General features: G+C 48.4%; 1 protein-coding gene across 2 annotated transcripts in view; it reads right to left on the bottom strand.

Annotated features, from left to right (window-relative positions):
* Positions 1–735: 735 nt before the first annotated feature.
* LOC128401278 (uncharacterized) overlaps positions 736–25624 on the bottom strand; it is a 32265-nt gene continuing 7376 nt past the window's right edge. Inside the window, exons 2-7 of one of the 2 annotated variants that reach the window (XM_053364091.1) lie at positions 15143–15190; positions 13237–13389; positions 10821–10932; positions 9188–9355; positions 1961–2464; positions 736–1388 (exon numbers count right to left, since the gene is read on the bottom strand). In XM_053364091.1, the coding sequence (XP_053220066.1) occupies positions 980–1388; positions 1961–2464; positions 9188–9355; positions 10821–10932; positions 13237–13389; positions 15143–15190 (1394 nt within the window). In that variant the 3' untranslated portion in view covers positions 736–979. The remainder of the gene's footprint in view (positions 1389–1960; positions 2465–9187; positions 9356–10820; positions 10933–13236; positions 13390–15142; positions 15191–25624) is intronic. The other variant, XM_053364092.1, reaches the window with a different exon arrangement.

Raw genomic sequence — 25624 nt, 5'->3', positions numbered from 1 at the left:
CCTCATCTCCTCCGGGGGGGGGGCACAAGATCCCTCTCAGCAGTGGAGGCAAGCATGGAGCAGCGCTGCCCAACCCCCCCTGCAGGCAGCATTGGGGGAAATGAATCAGGCTGACATTTCTATTAGCAACCAGCGAGGAGGATGCGTGAAGGAGGAGGCTGGCTCTGGCCAGGATTATTTATCCCAGTTAGGGCTGTCAGGAAAGCGAAATGGTAATCAGTCAGCCATGGCCGGAGGACGGGCATTGCCCCCCCTCCCAGGCACTGGCTGTCTCTGACACACATCCTTCCCCCCCCCCCCCAAGTCGGTGGCCTTTGCAGAAGAAGAAATCAAGGTTCTCTTGATGCTTTGAGCCATCCCACCTTTCCTGAGGGCACACAAACCCAGCCAGGTCATGTTTGGCTGCCCCTTAATCCCCTCCCCAAGTGCCTGTTGTGTAAGACTTGGAGGCCGAGTTTGCGGCGCTGGCAGTGATCTGTAAGTGCCGACAGCCAGCTGTGGCAGGGAAGACCAGAGAGAGAGAAGGGGGCCAGATGCATGGCTGGCCAAGGCCGTGGCCCCCTCTTATGGCCCCCCACAGGAGAGCCTTGCCCCAAAGAAGGGGTCAGCATCTGCCAAAGCTTCCCTCCCAGCAGGACACGCCATCGCCTTGAAGCAGCTGCACAGACTGCAGCATCCGAGGATGGAATCCCTGAGCAAATATCAGCGGCACAGAAAGCAGGAGGCAACTTTTTAAAAAACAAAACCAGCAATATTTAATACATATCTGTCGTCTTCTTTTTTAAAAAAGCTATGAATAAATATATGCTGTGTTCTGCAGACTCAGGGTTGTCCCAAGCCAGGTCCACCTGCTTCTCCCCAGGCCTCTAGCGGTGGCAGGGACCGTGGGTGGGAAAGGGCCGAGGATGGGGCCAGAGTCACCCCCCGGCCTGCTGGCCCTTGGCTGGGCGCCCTCTGTCCCCAGGGGGCTTGGGCCTTCCTACATGCCCAGCTGCGTCCTCTCCCGCAGGGCCTGGCTGCTCATCCCGGGGAAGATGCTCTGCAGGATGTCGCAGTAGACCGTGTAGAGCTCCGGGTCCATTTGGGGTCTGGGGAGGGTCCTGGAGTTGCAGGCCTGGTCGGCCGCCGCCAAGTGCTGCAGCAGGTAGACGTCGCTGAAGAGCAGCGCCAGGATCTTGTGGGCGGCTTTGCAGGGGTCCTTTTCGGACTGGACCAGGGCCTTCAGCTCCGTCAGGGTGTAGCCATTGTAGCGCTTGCTCTCCTCGGCCAGCGGCTGCACCGTCTCCCCGATGTGCCGGACCTTCCAGCGCAGGCACTTCAGCTCTTCCCGGACCTCCTGCAGCTCTTGCTCCACCGCCAGCAGCTCCTGACGGGTCACCAGGCCTCTGCTGGGAAGAGAGAAGGGAGGGGTGGCATCATACGCTGAGCAGCCCCTCCCTCTGCCAGCACTGCTTGTGCCCCTTTCGTGCCACCTGCTGGGAGAGGGATGGGAAGTGCCTTTGTGCCGGCCACAGAGGCAGTGCGCATGGCAGGAAAACATTCCTTGCACACCACGGGCATTTCATGCGCCACACATCCCAGGGGAGGGGGCACCCCATTCAACTCTCTTTTAGGTCTGCAGGACAACAGCATCACAGACACACTACACTTCCCATGCCACATTTTTCTAAAGCGTTGCCTGGGACCATATAGAGAGCCTCTTGCTGTTGCCATGGCTGAACTCTCACACTGCAGCCCAGTAGGAAGAGGCCGGTGTTGGCACCCACAACACCCGCAAAGCACCCACCAAGAGCCCCAAGATGGCATCTTGGCCGCTTCCTGGATGAATGATGCAGAACAGCTAACTCTTTGGCACTACCATGGGACTCATTCCTACAGAGCTGAGCAGAGAGGCTCTCACAATCCCCGGTGCAGAATGAGGCCGCCTTTTGGCAGCAGGCCCCTCACGCAACCCACAAACCTCTTCAAGTCCTCCTCTTCCTGAGCTGCTCTCACGTCCTCTTCTGCCAGCTTCACATGCCCAAGAGGCTGGGCACGCATCTGCCTTGCCAGCTGGTTTCCTGATGCCGCGGCCAGGAACTCTCGGCTCACAGGAGGATTGCCATGGCGAGGCAGCAGGGCTCTGCGCATCATGTTCTCTGGCACCAGGTTGGGCCTCGGGGGGGCTGGGTGGGATGCCAGCCTTGAGGGTTGGTGAGGGGCCACAGGCCCAGGTCCTGCTGCCGACACCCCGGCCTGTGCACTTGGATTCAGGCGGCCGTGCTCAGCAGTCCCTTGAGCGGCGGCTGGGGCCACATCCAGATGCCTGGCTTCAGGGGAGGCGAGGCGGCTGCTGGGCTCCGACGAAAGCGGGGAAGAATTGGTGGTGCTGGTGGGAGAGCTGGACGGGGCCTGCGAGACGCTCCTCTGCCCATCGTGGCTCCTGGCATTTCGCTGCGGCTTCACAGCTGAGTGTTGTGCAGCCCTGCAAGAGACCGAGAGTTTTCACTCCCCTCCTGGCTGGCACATTTCAGGTCCCGTAAGCAAAGGCCGCAGCTACGCCAAATGTATGGAGAGCAGGATTTCTCCCCACTCAAAGACAAATTTGGGGGCAGGGGTTGTAATGAGAATTTTGGGGGCAGGTGGAGGCAAAAGGCTTGCATGCCTTTTCTCCTCTCACCAAAAAAGGGGTCTGTGGGGGTCTTTTGCACAGCAGTTCCCTCCTGAGCCTACCAGGGGCTGAATCCCCAAAACTGGAAGGGCACCAGAGGGTGCTTGCAGTGAGAGGCAGAAATTCCCCCTGGGATCCTGGCCACAGTAAGCAGGCCAACCAAGACAGACTTGGGTGCCCACAGGCTTGGGGGGGGAGGGCTCTTGCTGTCCGCTTCCTCCATGACCATTGGGCAAAGGGCTCAAGCTGGCAGGGTGGCATTGCCCATCCCACCTGCTGTGACTCAGCCAAGGGCTGCTGGCTGTCCCAGGTGCAAGTTCTGCTTAGGGGCTCCTTCAGGGAGCCCAGCTGGCCTGGGCAGACTCTGCAGGGAGCCAGCCCCTCTTCCAGTTGCACCTTCAGCAGAAGACTTTGCTTGGCCCTCTCTTGCCAGCAGCAGGGCAGGTGTGCCCTTCTGCCCAAAACGCAGCCAGCCTCCCTTGCAGCCAGAGATTCCTTCAAGCCGGACGTGCACCTTCTCCCATCTTACGCCCCCAAGGCGACTCAGAGAAGCACTGCGGCAATCAAAGCGTCCATGCACAAGCAGAGGTAGAAAAGGAGGATCCAGTCTACACTGGGGGGGAAGGATGGCAGGGCTGCAGCAAACAGTCTCAATTGCCCAGAGGAAGCTGCCTGTGCCTGGGCAACCTAGCTCATTGTGGTCCACACTGGCAGGCAGCAGCGATCCAGGGCTTCAGGCAGGGCTCTGCCCCAGGCGTAAAGAGATGCTGCCAGGGATCATGGCTGGGATTTCCTGGGTGTACAGCAGCTGCTGTCCCCCTGGGCTACAGCCCTGGCCAAGGCAAAGCCCAGATGCAGGAGGGTGGGAGAGGGAGAGAGGGGGGACTCCTGGAAAACCAGCAACATTCGGCTCCTCGAAATCTCTCTGTTCCAGCTGATCCTTTACAAAAGCTCTGTTGCCAAGAAGCAGCACGCAGTTTTCCTTTCCCCCTCCTCCCTCCCAATCCCTTTTCCTCTACTGTTGTGTCTTTTAGACTGTGAGCTCAAACGCAGGGACTGCCTTATCACTGGCCTTTGAAAGCCGCTCTGAGAAAGCGAGATAAAGATGCTTTAAATGAACAAGGAACAAGTCCCTGTCACACAGACATGGTAAATGTGGCAGAAAGGACCGTCCTGGCTGGATCCCTTTTGTCCGGGGAAGGTTATAGGAAGGCAGCTTGATTCCACGTGAGTCAGGCATGCACAGTCCCCCCCCCAACACACAGCTCAAAGAGCAGCCACAGAATCAAAGTGCCAAGTCAGAGGGGCAGCACAGCCCATCACAGAACCACGGAATTGTTGAGTTGGAAGGGACCTCCAAGGATCATCTAGTCGGCTAGGGAATCCCTGAGCGATGGCCATCCAACATGGTCACTCAGGTGAAGAACTTCGGGTCTCTGGGTGTGGTTTTTTTTTGGGGGGGGTCAGCTACAGACTGATAAATTCAGTTTGGGCAACGGAAGCTGATTGGGAGTTGTTGTGCAAGAACCCCACATCCCCAAAAGATCAGAAAAGGAAAACTGGAAAGTAACTCTGGAAAGTGTGGTGTAAATAATAAACAATCAGTAAATAAGAACTGGCAGCCCCCTTCTCTGTCTTTGCCCACAGGGACACCACCTTGTCGCTGGAGATCAGTGAAACAGACAAGGCAGAACTCAAATGGTACAGAGAAGAAGATGTCCACCCCGTCCACGTGGGGGTGCCAGCATTTTGGGTGGGGGGCGTGTGCCTGGTCACACCAGGCCTGGGCTGAGCATCTCCCCGTGGTACTGGAGGGAAGGGCAGGGGCGGCATTGGCTCCCCCAGCGCTGGGCCCTGGCTCAGGCGGCTTCCACGGCCGGGCAGAGCTGGCACCTGCCTCTTGGCCCAGCCGTGAGGTTCTGCCAGAAGCAGGAAACCTTTGAGTGCCAGGTGCCCTCGGGGAATGGAAGAGGCACCAGGGAGAGTTCCGGATTTAGACAGCCCTTCGGTCCAAGGGGCTCTTCTGACATCCACAAGACGTTACTCTGAAGCGCAACTCGCACCCGCAGGCAGACTCACCCCTTTACTAAATCACCCAGCAAGACACACAGCGCCAGGCCAAACGGGATTTCCACAGAAGCATCAAGCAATCAGGCACCTCTGCCACTGGTTCAGAAATGAGCCCAGCCCATTTTGCTACTGGTAGGAGTCCAGTTGGGGAGGTGAGAGGGGCAGGCCTGGTTGGAAGCCCTCCAATCATCTCTCTCAGGCCCCTTACAGGATTAATGCAAGGGCAAAGGGGTGCAGGGAGGGGTGTCAATGACATGAGGAGAGTCACCTGGTCAAAAAACAGATGTGGCCACCAGTGCAACCCTTTCGGCCATGAGAACCACCTTCCACCATCCAAAATTGCTCTCCATTCGCAAGGCGAGTTATTGGTGGACTGAGCCAAAGAAGCTTTGCAAAACCTGAGCCATGAGATCATTTGCAAATTAAGGTGCACTTTGCTAAACCTCAGCTGCGTGAGAGAGCCATGCTGGGCAATTCCTTGTTCCCCATGCAAGCTAAGCAGGTGGAGCCTGAATGACAAATGCAGCAGGACAAGACAGGTGCAGCTATTGGAACGCAGCCCCCCCCCCCACTTTGGCTTTCAGTGACATGAAGACAAACACAGATGGTTTCCCCGCCACACACACAACACTGAGGTTTGGGCCACTTTGCTTGCCCCTTGAAGCAAGGCTGACATCACAGAAGGTGAGGCTTCAATGCCCAGAGAGACAGGGTGAAGTCAGGAATTGGGGGTGGGGCGCCCCTCCAAAAGAGCCAAGAGGAAGGGGGTTGTGTGGCCTCGGACATTGAGGCCCTCGGCAGTCTGTGCCACCCCACATCCTGCCCCCCTGCGCCAGGCCTGCTGCCCCGGAGAGCCGCCATGCAAGACAGACAGCGAGTCAGAGACAGGCGGCACTTACTATTGGAGGAGTAGCCATGGAGGCATGCTAGCCTCACGTCCCCCGTCTCACCTCTTTCCTCCTCCAGCCTGGAAAAGAGAACATACAAGTCGCGCCTTGGGCAGGAGCCGACTCCCCCGCCGGATCGGGGCCCGGGAGGAGCCCAGTCGCCTCCTCAGCCAAAGCCGCAGGGAACACAGCGACAAAGTCAGGCCCTTGGGTCCATCTGGCCCAGCACTGACTGGCAGCAGCGCCTCTCCAGGGTTGCAGAGCTACAGCCAGATGCCTCTTCCTCCTTGCTCACATGCAAAGCAAAGGCTGGGGGGGTCAGGAAAAGGGGGGCACTGTTTCCACCTCTCTGCCTTCAAAAGGGTGTGGCCTGGGGGTGCAGCCATTCCAGAACTGAAGCCCCACAGCAACCCCTGCCCTGCCCATGGCTGCAGGATCCCAGAAGATCAGATGAGATCACCTTACCCATATCCCCCCCCATGCGGAATTGACCCTGCTACAGGGGACACACAACCCTTTGCATTTGTAAAAACTTGGACCACACTCTGCCTAGTGAGGTCCAGCAGGCTGCCTGTAGGACACTGCTGCAAGAGGAAGAATCCAGGAAGGACTTTTGCCAGGAAATGTCACCCGAATTGGTGATGCTCTCCTGCAATTCCTTCCTGGCTTCGTTCCCAAGGACAAGCCCCGATCCTGTGCACCCCACCAGCCCAGGCTGGTCACCCAGGAAGAGCCACTGGAAAGGCGAAGAGCAGGAAAGGCCTCTTTCAACACTTGCCATGGTTCCCTTCATCGCCTCCGTTTTGTTATAAGAATTCTAAGGTCTCCAACAGAGAATAAATGCTCATAAATGTACAAGGCAAACACACATACATCAGAATATAAACCACGTTTCTGAAATAGTGCAGGAGAACAATCCTGAAGCCATTTTGACTCTCCCAAATTGACCTCAAATATTTCTCTGCAAGGAGGAAGAAAATGGGGAAAGCTTTCCAATGGTCTTTGGACTGTAGGGACTGCTTACACCTCCCTGTAAATACAGTCTGGCAAGTATCTGTTAAGCTGAGCAAACTATATGTGCAAGAGATTCAGGAACTAAAGTATTGACCATCTCCAAGGAATGGCCAGGAATGGCCAGGCTACCCAGAACATGCCATCATTATCAGGTATCCTGGCAGACTGGAGAGAAGCAACACTCTCAAATTTCTACTGGAGACAGTCTCCTTCTGTGATGTATGTACAATGTTTGGAGGGTGGTCTTGGGCTACAGGATGGGCAATTTCAAAAGTCTGGCCTCCTTGCAAGGAGGGAGGGAACTCTATTGCAACAGGAAAATAAAGACCTGCCTTGCTTTCACTGCATCCTGCCTCCATCCATTCATCTCATCTCAGTCCCTTGGGGAGCTGGGCAGCAAAAGCCAACCACCCCTAGTTTCCTATATCTGTTTGCAAGCCCCATCCATCCTCAGAAGGCAGGCCAAGCCCTTGACTTACCAGCAAGAAAGGGAGGGGAGAAGCAGGGAAACATCCCATTGTGCAACCAGCTGTCACTGCTGCAAAGCCCCTGCGCTTGACCATCAACATGCCCAGAACAAGGCGGGAGAAGGAAAGGTTCTCTCTTCCCAACATCAGCATTGCTGTCACTTAAATGGGGGGAAAACAGAACTGCAAGGCTTTCGGACAGCAAACATTAAAATACAGGACTCTTCCCTTCCTGTCGTTGCTTCCTGGCTGGGGTGTATGTCAGCGGGGGAAATGTTCTGCTCATATCTTTGCAAGAGAGATTTTGAGAAGCTGGAATCTGCCAGGCGACCCCAAGGCTCTCCCAGCCGGAGGAACCCCAGGCAACGCTTTGCCCACCTTCGTCCAGGCACAGAAGCTGCCTCTTGACTGCTCCCTGCCCCAGTCAAAAGGGGGGGGGAGCCCCAGGGCCCAGGCGGGGGGAGAGTGGCACCTTCAGGAGGTTCATGATCACTCCGACTTGGTGCATCAGGGATGGTTTTGATGGCTGCTGCCTCCCCACCCACCTGCTGCCTCCTGCTGCCTCCTAAGCCAACACAAGCCGGGCCTGGAGAGATCTCCTTCCCAAATTAAGCAGAAAAGAGTCACCACCGTGGCCCCTCTTCTCTCCCTGCCTCCCTTTGCGAGCTTCGAATCACAGCGTCACAGAGCTAAGTTCGTTCCCAACAGATCTTGCACCAAACCCATTCCACTCCAGCCAGTCATTACCTTCAGATGAGCTTCAGACAGCCAAATTCATTCATTCCACCAAATGTCACTTTCAGTAACCCAGATCATCTTCTCCAGCTAGATTACAAACCCAGAAATTATTGGGGGGCCCGGGTAAAGATTTGGGGGCCCCCGCCGTGCTGGCCAACCAATGGCAACGTCCTTGTGGGTGAAGGTGAGCAAGAGTCAAGCTTCTCGATGAGTCAAGAAAGAGACAGAGGGTGCCCTAATCTGCAGGTTGCCATCTGATTGGATTTGATCCTGATCCTGATCTCATTTTAGGATGTATTTCAATTGATTACCTGATTTTATGTTGATGTGTTATACATTTGATGTTAGCCACTCTGAGCCCGGTTTTGGTCAGGGAGGGCGGGGTATAAATATTATTCTTATTATTATTATTATTATTATTTGGGGTGTTTCCTCTCCCATCGAAAGGAAGCTGCGCCTTGCTCAGAGGAAAGGAGGAGCCCCCTGGTCGGGGCACCACCCACCCAGAGGGACTCACAGCTGTCCATGGAGGCACAGGTCAAATCTGTGTCCAGGGCAGCTGTTTACCAGCTCCATCTGGTACGTAGGCTGAGACCCTATCTGCCTGCGGACTGTCTCGCCAGAGTGGTGCATGCTCTGGTTATCTCCCGCTTGGATTACTGCAATGCGCTCTACGTGGGGCTACCTTTGAAGGTGACTCGGAAACTACAATTAATCCAGAATGCAGCAGCTAGACTGGTGACTGGGGGCGGCCGCCGAGACCATATAACACCGGTCTTGAAAGACCTACATTGGCTCCCAGTACGTTTCCGAGCACAATTCAAAGTGTTGGTGCTGACCTTGAAAGCCCTAAACGGCCTCGGTCCAGTATACCTGAAGGAGCGTCTCCACCCCCATCATTCTGCCCGGACGCTGAGGTCTAGCGCCGAGGGCCTTCTGGCGGTTCCCTCATTGCGAGAAGCAAAGCTACAGGGAACCAGGCAGAGGGCCTTCTCGGTAGTGGCGCCCGCCCTGTGGAATGCCCTTCCAGCAGATGTCAAAGAGATAAACAACTACCTGACATTCAGAAGACATCTTAAGGCAGCCCTGTTCAGGGAAGTTTTTAACGTGTGATATTTTACTGTATTTTTGGTTTTTATGGAAGCCGCCCAGAGTGGCTGGGGAGGCCCAGCCAGATGGGTGGGGTATAAATAATAAATTATTATATATTATTATTATATTATTATATTATATTATCCTTGCCCTCTGCATGCCCACCCTGCCTCCCCACGGAGGAGGAGCAGGCGTGATGCTGGCGGGGCTCCTTCTCCCTGCCCCACAGCCCCCTCCCCGCCCTGCCCTCCCAGGCCAGCCCCACTGACCTTCCATGGAAGTAGGTGATGGGCTCGTGGTCCGCGTAGGTGGCCTCTTCGGGGAAGCCCTGCTCAAAGACTTTGCGCTTGTGGCGGAACTCAATGACGGTCTTGGTGTAGGAGTTCAGGGTGGTGACAGAGGCAGCCATGCAGCAGGTGAAGGAGCCCCAGGCCAGGCTGCAGAGAGAGAGGGGGGAGAAGGGAGAAAGGGTGCTGGGTGGCAGACCCAGGACCAGGACCCCCCAAGCCCAGCAATGCCTCTCTCTGGTACTGGGTCCCAAGGCAGCATCCTGGACATTCACTCATTCATATTTATATATTCATGTCAGGTTCCTACTGGAAGACCGGACAAACGCTAGAACATTAGCAGTGGCGAATTTTTTATCGGTGGCTGCAAGAACCAATGATCTCTAGCTTTAAGTCTGAACAAAATGCTTGTTTAACCTGGAGGTAGGCTGTCTGAATTGTACATGGCGTTGTAACGATTTGCTGGGTCTCTGGACCGTAATAAAGATTGATTGATTGATTGATTGATTGATTGATTGATATATTTAATTTGCATTTCACCTTTCCACCTAACGGTGCTCAAGGTGGCTCATAGCAATCAAACAAATATAATAAGGGGTCAATCGAGTCAAAGGTATAAAAAGGAAGGGGATTGTTTTGAAATATATCTATTCAAGCAACGGTGTCCGGGGGGGGGGGGAATTAAGAGGTGCTGAAAATAAACTTCATAAAGAGGGAGAAATTAATCAGGGAAGAACTATTATTTTTAACGACAATAAATAAAGTGGAAAACAACACAGTATGGAGAAAAGGAAGCATGAAGAAGCCGTAAGGAGGTGCGGTGTGTGTGTGTGTGTGTGTGTGTGTGTGTGTGTGTGTGTGTGAAGTCAACCTGGAGAAAAAGAAATTTATGGTGGGAAATGTTTTTTTGGTGACTGGTATAGTATTTTGAAAAGCAAAATGCAATGTATGTAAGAATGAATATGGTATATATAACTAATGGGAATGGAAGAAGATATTTGCATATGTATATGTAATTGTGAAAATGCAATAATAATAATAATAATAATAATAAATACAGTTAAAACAGCCATAGGACATCAAGGAAAGAATATTAGAACAGGAAAGTAAAATCTTAATTAAATGACCCCCCCCAGTTCAAGGCGAGGCGCAACAAAGCACCGCCCAGGCACATTTCCCCCTCCCGGCAGCGGATGTCCAGGACGGAGCTCCTTCCTGAGACCCAGACTCTTGGCTGAGGAGAGGCACCTCACGCCTTGCTCTGTGCCAGAAGCAGCCTCTCTTCTTCACGCTTGCCCTGTCCTTCCACCCTGGGGGATGCAAAAGAGGAAGGGATGCCCACGGACCCCTCCCCTGGAATTCCAGAGGTGTCAGGAGGCCTGTGGGACTCCAGGAGACTGACAGGAGCCCAAACAAGGCAGCCTGATCCTTGGCCATCGCTGAATAATGGAGTTGGGGTGGGGGAGAGAAAGGTCTCTGCCTGCAGAAGCCTCCTGTGCTTTGCTCTCCTGATAACCCATCACTGGACCAGCAGAGTCCTCTGTTTCCAAGAGGGCCCTCCATGAGGGTCCCCCCCCCCGCAAGCCACGCAAAGCCTTCAGCCACTCAGTCTCACCAGAAGGACCAGCCGTAGTCCCACGAGTGCGGCCTCCAGTCTTCCGGGCCGAGGCTGACTGTCACCTGGAACACCTGGGTGTACATCATGTGAGCCACCATTCCCAAGAGCCCTGCAAGGAGACACAGGTGGGATGCGAAACACAAGAGCAGTCAAGTGCAACATTCCTAGAGTGAACATGTTTACACAGGGGGAGGAATGTTTGTCCAGCCAGCAGGTCAACTTCCTGTTTCCTTCTGGGCTGGGACAGACTTCCTCTGTATGTGACTAGAGGTGGGCGTGGCCTCACCTGTGCAGGTAACGACAAAAGCACAGGGCAGGGCAGCCATCTCTCTCTCTGTGACTACATGCATCAAAGAAGCAACATCTGCTTAGCCAAAGATGCTCTCTTGGCTTCCAACCAAGAGAGGACAGAGGGACTGTCTCCTTATGAGATAGTTTCCAGGTGTATGTTATTTTTCTAAGCTAAGTCTGCCTTCTGGGATCCGATTGTGAACAAAATGTGAGTAAACTCTTTTTATACTTTCATAGAAGACTGTGTCATGTCTTATCTTTTATGGGGAAAATTTAATAAGGGGGAAATACCAGAACAGTTATTATAGTGGCTTTAGCGAGCCTGAGCAAATGCATCTGCTGTGAGTTTAAAAAGGGGAATGTTACTCTGCTAAATTGTGAACTTGTTAACACAAGTTGGAAAGGCTATAATCAAACAATATATCCTCTCCTGCATCCCTGAACATTCCCACAACACAGACCCAAAGGTTTGCATCGCCGGGACAGGGGAGACCCTGAGGCTGTCTTGGAGCCAGGCCACCATCGAGCCCAGCAACTGTGGGGCAAGCTCCCCATCACCGGAGACCCACCTCCCTCTGCAGCTGGAGATGCTGCCAGGGACCAGCCCTGGGACCTTCTGCAGGCCAAGCAGGTGTCCTGTCACTTGGAGGGGGGGGACTGTAGCTCAGCAGTACAGGAAACCAGGCAGAGGGCCTTCTCAGTAGCGGCCTCCACCCTGTGGAATTCCCTCCCATCGGATGTCAAGGAGACAAGCAACTATCTGGCTTTTAGAAGACATCTGAAGGCAGCCCTGTTTAGGGAAGCTTTGTAAGGCTTAAGGTTTTATGCTTTTATATATGTTGGGAGCCGCCCAGAGTGGCTGGGGAAATAATAATAACAATAATTATTATTTATTATTTATTATTTATTATTTATACCCCGCCCATCTGGCTGGGCTTCCCCAGCCACTCTGGGCGGCTTCCCAAAAAATATTAAAATACTATAATACATCAAACGTTAAAAGCTTCCCTAAACAGGGCTGCCTTCAGATGTCTTCTAAAAGTCTGGTAGTTGTTGTTCTTTTTGACATCTGGTGGGAGGGCGTTCCACAGGGAAGGCGCCACCACTGAGAAGGCCCTCTGCCTGGTTCCCTGTAACTTGGCTTCCCAGTCAGATGGGCAGGGTACAAATAATAAATTATTATCATCATTATTATTTGTGAGCTAGAAGTTTTGGGTTCAAGGCCCCGTGTGGCCAGGCAGTGAAAGTGCCCTCTGCCGAAGGTTGGCATGGAATGCAGCGGCCCAAGGTGGGTCCAGCTCAGAGCAAGACCGCCTCATATCTGGGAGAGGAAAGAAATGGTCTTCACTGATGACCCCAGCCTCAAAAACAAACCATTCCAGCTCAACCAAGTAGCTGTTTTCTTTTTTAATTTAATTTTTTTTGTCATTGTGTCTCAATTTTATTAGTATTTTCCACACAACAACAACACAAAAATATCGAAAAATACACAAAACACAAAAAACAACATTCAAAAAACAAAAAAAATCCATATCTTACAAGTTAATAATATAAACACTAAAAAGAAAAACAAACATTGACTTCCACCAATCCCACAGCACCTCCTTTATCTCTCATTGTGTCTTCCTGTTTTCCTTATCATCTCTATCCTAACATCTAAATATAAATCCCTCTTTCTTATCCTTTCACTTCACAAGGTTATTCCAGACTGAGCCAGATTTCTGTCCTCGAACCTTGACTTTTAAGGTATTCATTTAGGCACTCCCATTCTTCTTTTACTTCACTTTTTTGTTTTTGTCTTATTATGTCTGTCAATTTGGCTAATTCTCAGTATTCTGAAAGCTTGCATAACCACTCTCCCCTAGTGGGTAACTGATTCCCTTTCCAATACTTAGCCACCAGGATTCTTGCTGCAGACATCGCGTATAAGAAAAATTTAGTTTTGTCTTTTGGAATATCATCATTTAAAATTCCTAAAAGGAATGCCTCTGGCTTTTTACTATATGATATTCTTAGTATTTTCTTTATTTCTTCCATGACCAAGTAGCTGTTTTCACCTTGCTGCAGTGCAAGGAGTGCAGCTACTTTCCGGAATATTTCCTGGGCTTGCGCAGGGACCTACCTGAGAGCACCGTGAAGACGGCAGCAAAAGCATTGAGTTTGAGCCCGTCAATCACGTTGTTGGAGTGGATGAGCTCAAGGCACATGAGGCTGAAACCGATGACCAGCAAAGCGATGTAGAGCACTTCTGACACCACCGACAGCCACAAGACTCCTGCAAGCGCACAAGGGACACCGTCAGCACCGGGAGGGAGCTCTCTCAGATCAGAGAGGCAGGGCAAGCTTGAGCTGCGACTCCCGCACTGCAAGGGGTTGGGCTAGATGACCTTCGGGGGGTCCCTTCCGACTTGACAATTCTATGATCCTAAGCTGAGCAAGGGAGTTTCCAGCTGAGCTGCTGCTGGGTTGATTCCAAGCTCAATTGGAAAACAGCCCTGCTCCCAGAACCGTGGATCTGCCCTTTCGAGGCAAAGAGAAGCAAGCGTTTTCTGGGAAGGGGCCACCAGGATGGGGTGGGGGTTCTTTTCATAGCCCACTGGCGGCTAGTAGCAATCATATTCCTTCGTTTGGCCCCAGCCCTCCCTCCCTCCCTCCGTGGCCATGAAAGCCCACTAGTCCTCAGAGTTCACTGCCTGCCTCGGGAAAGGAAGAGAACAGAACGTGCAAAGCATTATTTGTTTAGGAAATTTATGTCCTGCCTTCCCCCTGAATAGTCCTCATGCGGACTTACCAAAAAAGAAAAGAAAAAAGCAATAAAAGAAATACCCTCTAAAATCAGCTTCCAAACAATAAATACAAAGAAAGCAGCACGATTAAAAACCACAGCACGAGCGGAGAGGGCAGATTTCACCAAGCGCCTAAAATCACCATTTTTATTTAGAGAGCACCATCAGAGTTGGTGATGCTGAAACGAGGACAAGGTCTCAGCCCCAGGAAGCTTACAATCAAAAATTCAGCCCAATGGCAGTGAAAAGGGAAGGAGACAGTCAGGGAAGCAACGTGCGGCCGGTGGTCTCCATGGCAGGTGCCGAGGCTTGAGCAATGCCAACTGGAAGTCGGCCGTAAGGATGCACTGCACACCTTTGCCAGGGGAGAAAACCCCACAAGCGGGTGGGGGTGGGTGTTGCCACCTGCAGTCACCCATCTAAACCTGGGAGAGGGGGCACAAAGAGGGTGGGGGGGCACAAAGACAGGCTCACAGGAGAAAAGGCAGCAGCAGCCCTTCAGGGACTCAGGCCAGCCCCAAACCTCCTGGTCCCCTCGATGCCAGCAGCTGCCCTGTGCCGCCCCCAATCTCTGGGGAGATCTGGAAAGGCAATGGAGAGGGCCAATCAAGTAGGCTCTTTGCCACAAAGGAGGTGGGCTAGGAAGCCCCCGGCCCCTTGTGCAGCTCTGGAGGAAGGCAAGAGAACCAAACGTGGGGCCTGGCAGGTGGAGTGGCAGCAAGGTGGCATCTCTGCAGGATCCGGGAGGAAGGAAGGGGGCCCCAAAGCAGAAGGAGCTACCAGGGCAAAACCCAGGTGGGGCAAGACCCCCCCCCCCAGCACGGGACCCTGAGTTGACAGGTCAACCCTCGTGGCTTTTAGAGGTCTGCAAAGCAGGGCTCTTGCGTTGCTCTGACCTTGCCACTTCCAGCACAGGCACAACAGGGGCAAAAGACTCATCAGGGAACAGCCGTTCTGCCCCCCAGTTATGAACAGGCTCCCTCCCAGCAAAGGAAGCTAGGATACGCCTGTTGCTTACAGGCAAACCGAGGCAGGACAAGGGCCTTGGCTCTCCTCTGCAAAAGGACAGGATTTCTCGGTTCAGCGGTGCTGATCTCACCATCAAAACACGGGGGGGGGGGGATAAGAGACAGAGGCAGACAGACACGCTCCCTCCTTCCCTCTCTCCCTCCCTCCCTCCTTCTCCTGGTGCTGCCAATGTCACCTGCGCAAAGGTGACCCCGGCTGATGCGCATCTCTTACCTTTCTCGGAAGCTGGAGCAAGGTCAATGAAACTCCGGCATTTCTCACCTTGAAGAGAAGAGGAAAGGTTGGACAGGCAGACAGAGGCAGGGGGGGGCATCGCCACACCCCCAGCAAGGCTCCTCTCGCTCCTGCCCTCTTCCACAGCCCCCCAGGGAGGCCCTGTTCAGGCAGGAAGAGGCAGCTGGCCTTGGAAGCAGAGTCAGGCCCCTGGGCTCCCTCTGGCTCTGCCCGGCCTACACTGGTGGGCAGCGGGGGCGCCCCAGGCTTCCAGGCAGCCCGACCTGGCGATGTCGTTGGGGACTGAGCCTGGGGGCTTCTGCATGCAGGGCAACTGCTCTGCCCCAGAGCCTCAAGGGCCCTTTCTCCAAGCAGAGACCATTCTCCCAGGAAGGGGCAGCCGGGCCTGTCCTGCCCCTTCTGCCTGCCCACAGGGCCTCTGCCAGTGCTGCCCCACCTGAGAAATGGGTGGGTCCCTTGTTTTGCATGCAGAAGGTCCCCAGTCCAGTCACCACCTCTGCTTACAGGACAAGGGAAGGAGAGAGAGGGGTGGCTGGGAAGGGATTCATCCTGCACACGGGTGGTCTTGAGCTTCAGCTAAGAGGCTGCTGGGGGCTGGGGGTGGCTTTTCCTGCCTGGGGCTGTGGCAAGTCCCTGGATGCTCATCTTCAGCAAGATCTGACTCAGAAGCCCAGGAGGGGCAGTTCCGAGGCTCTGTGCCAGCCTTTCTCAAGCTAGGGCTCTCCAGATTTGTTTCTTCATTTATACAGTTGCACACAGTGCCGGATTTACGTATAAGCTAAACAAGCTACAGCTTAGGGGCCCCCAAAAAATTTAAAGGGAAAAAACGATGCACATTTCCAAAATAAAAAAGATAAAACCCAAATCAAATAAAGCCTACATACGGCAACGGTGTTTTGTGTTGTGTAAGCTCCTGTGAAGTAAGTCATGGGCCCTGCCTGCTAGCCTGCTCCCTCAAATATCCCTGGTTTGCTCCTTTTTTTTTTTTTTATTAAATATTTATTAGCATTTTCAAGAATTAAACAAGAACAAAAAATAAACAAAACAAAAGAAAGATACAAAAATACATAACAAAATTAAACAACAAAGAAAGAAAAAATAAAAAAGAAACACATAAAATTATTCATACTTATTGTTCTTAACCTTATTTCTCAGACCTCCTCACACCTCCCCTTCTTGTATTCCAATTTAAATTATCAGTTCAGCAAGTCCTTAACTTATTTCTTTACCTTAATTTATACATTTATTCTAACATACCATTATTTTACTTTGCTTCTTTTTTCCATTTCCTCCATTTATTTTTTACAATCTTATTTTCAATTAATTTAAAAAAGAAGAAACCAATTTTACCTTATTAAAAACACACATCAATACTTATACCTCATTAATTGTTCTTAAACCTTTTTCCTAAAGTCGACCAAAATTTCCCTTCCACGATTTACCCAATTTCCTTACCACAAATTAAAAATGAAAAGAAAAACAAATTATCCTTATGTACCCTTTGGATTCCCAACCTCCACCCGCCCTTTTTCCCGGTTCCAGTCCCCAACCAATGTCCATCAGTCTTTATGTTATTTATTTAGCCTGGAGACCTCACGTCCGAGGCCCTTTTATCTCTCTCAGTTCCTTTCTGCCGGTCTCTTCGATGGTCCTTAATGTTAAACCCCAAGTCTCGGAGGGGCTCCGGCCCAGCAGAATCCTTGTTGCTTCCAGCCAGTCTTCCATACTTGAACGCAAAGCCTATGGGGGGCTCCAACTCTTGTTTCAAATTTCTTTTTTTTATTTTTTTTTTTTATATATATAATATTTTTATTGAACAATTTTTTATATAACAGAAACAAAACATACATGAACAAACATTCAACAATAATAAAACATAAAACAAGTACCATTTCATAACCCAATTTCTAAACCTTACTTCCTCGACCTCCTCTTACTTCCCGTTTCTGTATTCCAAATTCTTACAGTTATTCAGCGAAATCTTGCCTTATTTTATTATAAATTTATGCTAATCACCCTTATTCTCTTTGTCATAACCATTACTGATAGTAACCATTTGTTTTAATCCAACATCATTCTAACTGTCTCCAATTTTATAATATTTCTTTAAGTAGTCCTTGAACTTTTTCCATTCTTCTTCCGCCGCTTCTCTTCCCTGGTCTCGGATTCTGCTCGTCATCTCTGCCAAGTTCATATAGTCCATCACCTTCATCTGCCATTCTTCCAGTGTGGGTAGGTCCTGTGTCTTCCAGTACTTTGCAATAAGTATTCTAGCTGCTGTTGTAGCATACATGAAAAAAGTTGTATCTGTCTTTAACACCCCCTGGTCGACAATACCCAAGAGAAAGGCCTCTGGTTTCTTGGGGAAAGTATATTTAAATACCTTTTTCAGTTCGTTATAAATCATTTCCCAGAGTGCCTTAATCTTCGGGCACGTCCACCAGAGGTGAAAGAATGTACCTTCCTTTTCTTTACATTTCCAACATTTATTATCAGGCAAATGATAGATCTTTGCAAGCTTGACTGGGGTTATGTACCACCTATAAATCATTTTCATTATATTTTCTCTTAAGGCGTTACACACCGTAAACTTCAACCCGGTGGTCCACAACTTTTCCCAATCAGCAAACATGATGTTATGGCCAATGTCCTGAGCCCATTTAATCATACTTGATTTTACCATTTCATCTTGTGTATTCCATTTCAGCAGCAGATCATACATTTTTGACAAATTCTTAGTACTGGATTCTAACAGTTCAGTCTCTAATTTTGATTTTTCCACCTGGAAGCCTATTTTTCTGTCTAGTTTAAACACTTCATTTATTTGGTGATAATGTAACCAATCTCTCACCTTCCCTTTTAATTTTTCAAAACTCTGCAATCTCAGTTTGTCCCCTTCCTTTTCCAAAATTTCCCAATATCTTGGCCATTTCGACTCCATATTTAGCTTTTTAACTGCCTTAGCTTCCATTGGTGATAACCATCTTGGAGTCTTATTTTCCAGCAAGTCCTTATATTTAACCCAGACATTCAGCAGTGCTTTTCTGACAATATGGTTTTTGAAACTTTTATGCGCTTTAACCTTGTCATACCACAAATATGCATGCCACCCAAAAATATTGTTAAATCCTTCCAGATCCAAAATGTCTGTATTTTCAAGAAGCAGCCATTCTTTTAGCCAGCAGAAAGCTGCCGCTTCATAGTACAATTTAAAGTCTGGCAGGGCAAACCCCCCTCTTTCCTTTGAATCCGTTAATATCTTAAATTTTATTCTGGGCTTCTTGCCCTGCCAGACAAATTTAGATATATCTTTCTGCCACTTCTTGAAACAGTCCATTTTATCCATTATTTGTAATGTTTGAAACAAAAACAACATTCTTGGCAAAACATTCATCTTTATAACTGCAATTCGACCTAACAAGGAAAGCTTCAAGTTTGACCATATTTCTAGATCTTTTTTCACTTCTGTCCAAGTTTTTTCATAATTGTCTTTAAATAAATTCACATTCTTAGCTGTCATATTCACACCCAAATATTTCACTTTTTTAGCCACAGTCAACCCCGTCTCATTCTGAAACCTTTCTTTTTCAATCTGTGTTAGATTTTTCTCCAATACCTTAGTCTTTAACTTATTCAATTTAAATCCTGCCAATTGACCAAACTCTTGGATTATTTCCAAAACTCTTTTCGTGCTAGCTTCTGGCTCCTGTAATGTAAGTACCAGGTCATCTGCAAATGCTCTCAATTTGTATTGTTTGACTCCGACCTGAATGCCTTTAACCAACTGGTCCCTCCTGATCATATTAAGCAAAACCTCAAGGACCGATATAAAAAGTAATGGGGAAATAGGGCACCCCTGTCGTGTCCCTTTTTCAATCTTAAACTCTTCTGTTACAACATTATTTACAATTAATTTTGCTTTCTGTTCAGAATATATTGCACCTATACCATTTTCAAACCCTTGGCCTACCCCCATCCCCCGGAGGTTCTTCAACATAAAACTCCAAGAAATGTTGTCAAAGGCTTTCTCGGCATCCACAAATATCAAAACAGCCTTAGTGTTTATATTCACTTCCAGCTTCTCCAAAATGTCAATTATATTCCTTACATTATCCGACAAGTGCCTTTTCGGGAGAAAGCCCGCTTGGTCCCCATGAATCTCCTCCATCAAAACTCTTTTCAGTCTCTTTGCTAAAACATCAGCAAAGATTTTGTAATCCACATTTAGTAAGGAGATGGGTCGGTAGTTCTTAAGTTGGGTCTTTTCAGTCTCTGTCTTTGGTATAAGTGTAATGTAGGCCTCTCTCCACGTATCGGGTGCCCTTTTCCCCTTCATAATCTCATTACAGACTTCCTTCAAAGGTTGTATAAGTCCTTCCTTCAAAACTTTGTAATATTTGGAAGTCAGTCCATCCGGTCCAGGTGATTTGCCCAACGTCATGTTTTGAATGGCATCTTCTATTTCCTGTATTGATATCTCCTGATTCAAGATTGTCTTACTTTCCTGCGAGATCTTTTTCAACCCATTTTTCTCGAGGAATTGTTGTATATCTGTTTCATTCTGCGGCCCTTGTGTATACAATTGTCTAAAGTAGTTCTGAAAACAATTCCTAATTTCTACTGGGTTGCATATGTTCTTTCCTTCCACTTCTAAGTTTGTTACCGTGTTGAGTTTTTGTCTCTTCTTTATTTGCCAAGCCAATAACTTGCCACATTTGTCTGCAGATTCAAAAGACTTCTGTCTCATTTGTTTAATTTTCCATTCTATTTCTTGATTCATCAGTTCCATATATTGTGTTTGGTACAATTTAATTTCTCTTAGAATCTCTTGCGATTTTGGCTTCAATCTTAATTTCCTTTCCCCTTCTTTTATCTTATCCAGAATTTTCTCCTTCCTCTCATTTTGCTTTCTTCTCTTTAATGTATTTTGTTGTATCAAAAACCCTCTCATCACGGCTTTGCTTGCGTCCCATACTATTCTTTTTTCTACTTTAGTCCTTAGATTAATTTCAAAATAATCTTTCAGGGTTTTTTGGGCCTTTTTACAGATCTCCTCGTCTCTAAATAAGGTGTCATTCATTCTCCATCTGAAAGAGCCAGTTGTTGTTTGCTTCATCACCATCTTTACTGCATTATGGTCGGAGAGAGTTTTTGGGCAGATTTCCACTTTCTTTATATTCGACGCCATACCGCTAGTCACCCAAATTTGGTCGATCCTAGTCCATGTCAATTTGGCTTCAGAAAAGAAGGTTCCCTCTCTCTCTAGTGGGTGTTTTGTTCTCCAAATGTCAATCAAATCCATATTGTCAGTCATTTCAAAAAAGGTTTTTGGTAGTCTTCCATCTTTTGTGACTACCTGTCTTTGTGCTTTGTCCATATTTGTTGAAACTACTCCATTCATGTCTCCCATCATAATCAGTTTATAGTCCATATAATCCGTTAAAGTCTCATGCAACTTCTTAAAGAATTCTGTTTTCCCTTCATTTGGTGCATACACCCCCACTATCAGAAATTTTTCTCCTTGAAATTGAATTTCAATTGCCAAATATCTTCCTTGGTCATCTTTAAAAATTTGTTTCGGCTGCAAATTTTCCTTTACGTAGATCACCACTCCTCTCTTTTTTACTTTATCTGAAGATATAAATTCTTGTCCCAGTCTCTTATTTGTTAACAATTTTCTATGTGCTCTTGTCACATGGGTCTCTTGTAAACAAATCAAGTCCAAATGATCTTTCTTCAAAGCATGAAATATATTTTTTCTTTTTCGGGGGTTGTTTAGACCATTACAATTCCAAGTTAGAAGTTGCAAAGCCATGATGGGGTTATTTAATTCCTCCTACAGCTCCCAATTGTTGTTCGTCCTTTGTCGGTGGTTCTGTGTCTTTGTCTAATCTTGAAGGATGTCCTTCTCCTGGATGGGTCTCTTTCTGTAGGTCTTCTTCGTGTTCTCCCAAGAACTTGTCTTTATCACTCACTGTTTTTATTCTTCTTTTCTTGCCTTTGTATTTAAAAGACAAGCCTTGGGGAAACTCCCACCTGAATAGTATGTAGTTCCTCTTCAGTAGTGTCACCAAATCCTTATAAGGACCTCTTGCATCCAAGATACTTTTAGGGATGTCTTTAAAAATCTCAATATAAGAGTCCTCAATCCGAAGGGTTGTTTGATAATGCAGGTTCAATATTTTATCCCTCTCTTCTTTGGATCTTAGAGTTATCAAGCAGTCTCTGGGTCTATTCTTCTTCTGCCTTGTTCCCAACCTAAATGCACTCTCAATTTTGAGCTCTTCTTCTTTCAAATCTTGCTTCCAAAAGTCAGAAAACTCTTTTGTCAAATAATCCACCAAGTTGTCTCCTTCTTTTTCCGGCACAAGTCTAATCCTTAGATTTTTCTCCTTGCGTTGCATGTCCTGCATAGAAAGTGTCAGTTCATACTCATCCAATTTCCTGTACACCGGTGGAAGTTTCCCTTCAACAGCAGTAGCAATTTCCTTAGCTTCTTCGGCTATCTTTCGCGTTGTAGATGAATCTTCCAATAGTTTCCCAATTGCTTCTGCATTAGAGTTCACTTTATTTCCAAGGTCAGTTATACTTTTTGTATTCAAATCAATTTTCCCAGAGATTTCTTCAATTTTCTTATTTGTTTCAGCACCTTGCTTCTTTAATTCCTCTAAAGAATCACTTATTTTTCCCAAGGCCTTTGTAAACGCATCTTCTGAAGACATTGTTTTCACTCTTGCCTTTGTTGCAGCTGCAGTTCCCGGGGCCCCTGATACAGAGGCCCTTCTTTGCATAGAAGAGTCCACTTTGTATTGTCTACCAGATCTCAAAGTTGTTTCTTGTGGATCTTCTTTCTGTTTACCATCTGCCATAACAAAGTCTTTCGTTCAAGGTCATTCCCACACTCTTAAACTGTCAACAATAAAAAGTTCTCAGGTTTTAAATTCCACTTAGTTCCTGAAGCTGTCCAAATCCTCTAGAGGGCGCAAAATCAGTTTCTGAACTTTAAATTGTTCCCACACTTCCAAAAAGCAAAAGCCCTCCAAGTCCCTTACTTTGTAAAAGATCCAAATTAAAAGTGTCCTGTAGATGACTTACGATGTAACCAAATACGATGTTTCAAGTTGAGAGTAACCAAAGTCTATATATCAGTTACTTTCTAACCTTATTTGTAGCAACCGTCCTTAGCCGGTGTCTTTCCTCCGGCAGTCCGACCCCCAGGTAGATAAGCAGCGGTAATCAGTTCAATCTCCTTTAAATTAGGCAGGAAATCCCTTTAAAGCCTTCTTCCCCCCCTCCCCTGCCTTTTGGGGGGGAGTTCTTTGCTTGGTGTTGGGTTTCTTAGCTCATAAAAGCTCCTGTCAGAAGTTACAGCTTCACTGTCTTTCGCTTTAATTTTGCTGCAGGACGGTAAGCAGACTTCCTTTTTAGTACTTATCCGTCTCGGTGCCCAAATTCATTATTTTTAACGTCCAATTTGTAATGCAAACTCAATCCTACTCACGGAAAGTTGCTCTCTTTTAGTCCAAAATCTTCGGAAGAAGTCAGCGCTCTCCGCTGATGGCGACGCGGCTTCGCTTCGCAGGCTGGGTGAAAGCGACTCTCAGCACCGCTCCACGCACCCCTCCGCTGATCTATAGCCTTTAAAAAGGCTATTTCACAACGTCGGGGGGGGGCAAAGGTGCCCGCCGAGTCTCCGGTTCACAGGCTACGCGCCTGTGACTTTTAAGGGTCTTTGCTCCGCCGTGAGCAACAAGACCCGAACCCGCGAAGCAGATCTCTCCCGGAGCTCCGGGAGAAATCCGCCATTCAGCGCTGGCGCTAACCCGGAAGTCCCCTCCAACTCTTGTTTCAAATTTCTTACAGATCCAGATGTCCCCAAGGCTCCAGCTTTCACCTTCCGCAGATTTATAATCTCCCATTCAGACCAGGCTTTCCACATCCAATTTTTATTGTCCTTTTTTATCATCATGTCAGGCCTCATATTGTAACTCTCCTTTAACTCCTGCACATCTCCTGCTTCTCCTTCATTTTCTTCAAAGACAGCACCTTGCTCCATCATTTCTGCACTTTCAGTTTCATTTACTTGTTCAGTTAAGTAGGCTTCCTGTTTCAAGTCCTTATCAGGCTCAAAACTGTTGTTCACTGTCCAGTGTAGTAGTGATATCTTTGTAGACATAACATTGTATTCATCTTTCAAGTTTCCCAAGAGAGCGAGTGTTCTATCCAGTTCTGCTTGAAATTTACGTGCTCCAGCCATTTTTGTAATGTAGTATCCCTATTACCCCTCTAGGGGGATTTTAGTTCCTTAATATTCCTTTCAGCTCAAAACCAAAAGTCCAGTTAATTTGTATCAGCCCTCGTTATTTTCAAATAAAACAACAAAAACAGCAGAAACAATGTTCTCTTTTTCCAGCTGGCAACTAGCTGACTCGCAGCTCTCTTGACAGCTGTCAAAATCTTCCATGCAACAGACTTTCTCTTAGGACGTTCCTGGGTCTCGGGGGGGGGTGAAATTTCAGTCCCCAAATTCTTTTTATCCTCCAGTAAATCCTTATAGTGTCAAAACCGTGAAATCAAGATCTTTTCACTAAAAAACAGGTTCTCTCGACCTTAGTTGCCCAGTCCTTTGCTTTAAATTGTTTACAAAGAGGGGGGGGTGACTTCCTTTTTAGCCCCTTCCCGCTCGTTCCAAATCCAGAATTAAGTTTTTTTTAACGTTCCAATCTCCGTATTACTCACGGGTTTATATTTTAGAGTCCAGTCGGTCTTGGAAGAAGTTGGCGCTCTCTGTCCATGGCTTGCGGCTTCACTCCGTAGGCGAGGGAGTACTCTCAGCACCACGCCTCACCCTGCCTCCGTTCCGAAGCCTTTAAAAAGGCTCCGGCGCGGATTGGGGGGGCGCAAATGGTGCCCGCCGAGTCTCTGTGTTCACAGGCATCCGCGCCTGTGATTTTAAGGGTCCCCGCTTCGCCGCAGCGGCCAGACCCAGACGCTACGGAGCCGATTCCCTCCGGAGCTCGGAGGGAATCCGCCATTAAACAATGGCGCCAACCCGGAAGTCTCCTTTCTATATATAGGGTGCCTATATTCTGCATGGACCGGTTGAAGGGCAACATATGCAAATGGCTTGAGATACCTATAAGGTTCATAAATTGCCATATTGCAGATATTCAACACAAAAAAACAGCAACAATTTGTTGTTGACAAAGGACAGCTGGATATATAAAGGGCCCCATTACCTACATCTGGCCCTGGTTGCACACCCCACTTATCATTAATTAATTAATTAATTAATTAATTAATTAATTAATTAATTAAAACAGTCTTAAAATAAGACAAAGCAAGAGAATAATAATCTCAAGATCAATGGCACGGGGTTGGGCCATATTTCAGGGAAAGCCTGTTTAGGGGGTTTTGAAAGCTCTGCACTGTTTTGGATCACAGCTCCCTTCTTTCCTTTCCAACAGGGCCCTGTAGGATGACAGGAAGAGCCATTCAACAATGGGACAGTGGAAGGTGGCAGACTCTCCTTCCTTGGAGGGTTTTAAGTGGAGTTTGTATGGCCCTCTGTCATGGATGCTTTAGCTGACACTCCTGCATTGCAGGGGGTTGGACTGAATGACCCCGGGGTCCCTTCCAATCCTATGACTCTGTGATTCTGTGATTCTATGATGCTGAGGCTTCTGGGAGTCCAAAACACCTGGAGGAAGCAGGTTGGGCAAAGCTGGCCAATGCCCTCGCCTCCTTCCAAACCCTGGCAGCAGCACCCCTGAGGATTACGAGGATCGTGGCACGGCAGAGGGGGAAGGGACTCCCAAGGGTCATGTAGGCCAACCTCCTACAATGATGGATGTAGTGATCAGATGGGATTACTATGAGGAATTATAAAATATGCATCAAGCCATTGTGTCCATGATGAAAGCATTGCATTGACTGGGTTTGATTCATTGACAATAGTTTCTGATCGAATCCCACAAGCCTCTCCACCTCTGCTATTTGCTTTCTCTATGCCTGACAGGCACGTATAAGCATTCTGAAACACAGGCCACTTGCTTCATCAGGCATCCTGGGTCATAGAGATAGTAGGGAGCTTCTTTGCTGTAGCTGTTGTTAATCTTAGGGCCAGGAAGAGAGTTCAGGAAGAGAGTTCACAAAGAGATGGTAAATGCTACCCTTCCTTCCTTTCCTGCCTGTTTATGACCTCCAGGTTTGCTGAATGCATTCTTCTAGTCCTGTTTTATTTACTCTCAGATATATATGTATGCATGCTCAGAGTAGTCTTTGTAGGGAACAGGATTTCTTCTGGTTTTTGAAATGCTCAGAGGAAATCTGATTGGTTCTTACGAACACTGTGTAAAAAGTTCTTTTGTGAATAAAACGACCTGGGCCAAGACGTGGACAGGAATTATTATTGGCACCTCCTCCCAGAGTCTTGCTGGTCAAGCCTTGTGTGTATTCTAT

This window comes from Podarcis raffonei, chromosome 14, assembly GCF_027172205.1.
Source record: "Podarcis raffonei isolate rPodRaf1 chromosome 14, rPodRaf1.pri, whole genome shotgun sequence".
Taxonomy (NCBI): domain Eukaryota; kingdom Metazoa; phylum Chordata; class Lepidosauria; order Squamata; family Lacertidae; genus Podarcis; species Podarcis raffonei.
Note: the sequence above shows the minus strand (reverse complement) of the source record. Positions and strands in the feature narration are given on the sequence as shown.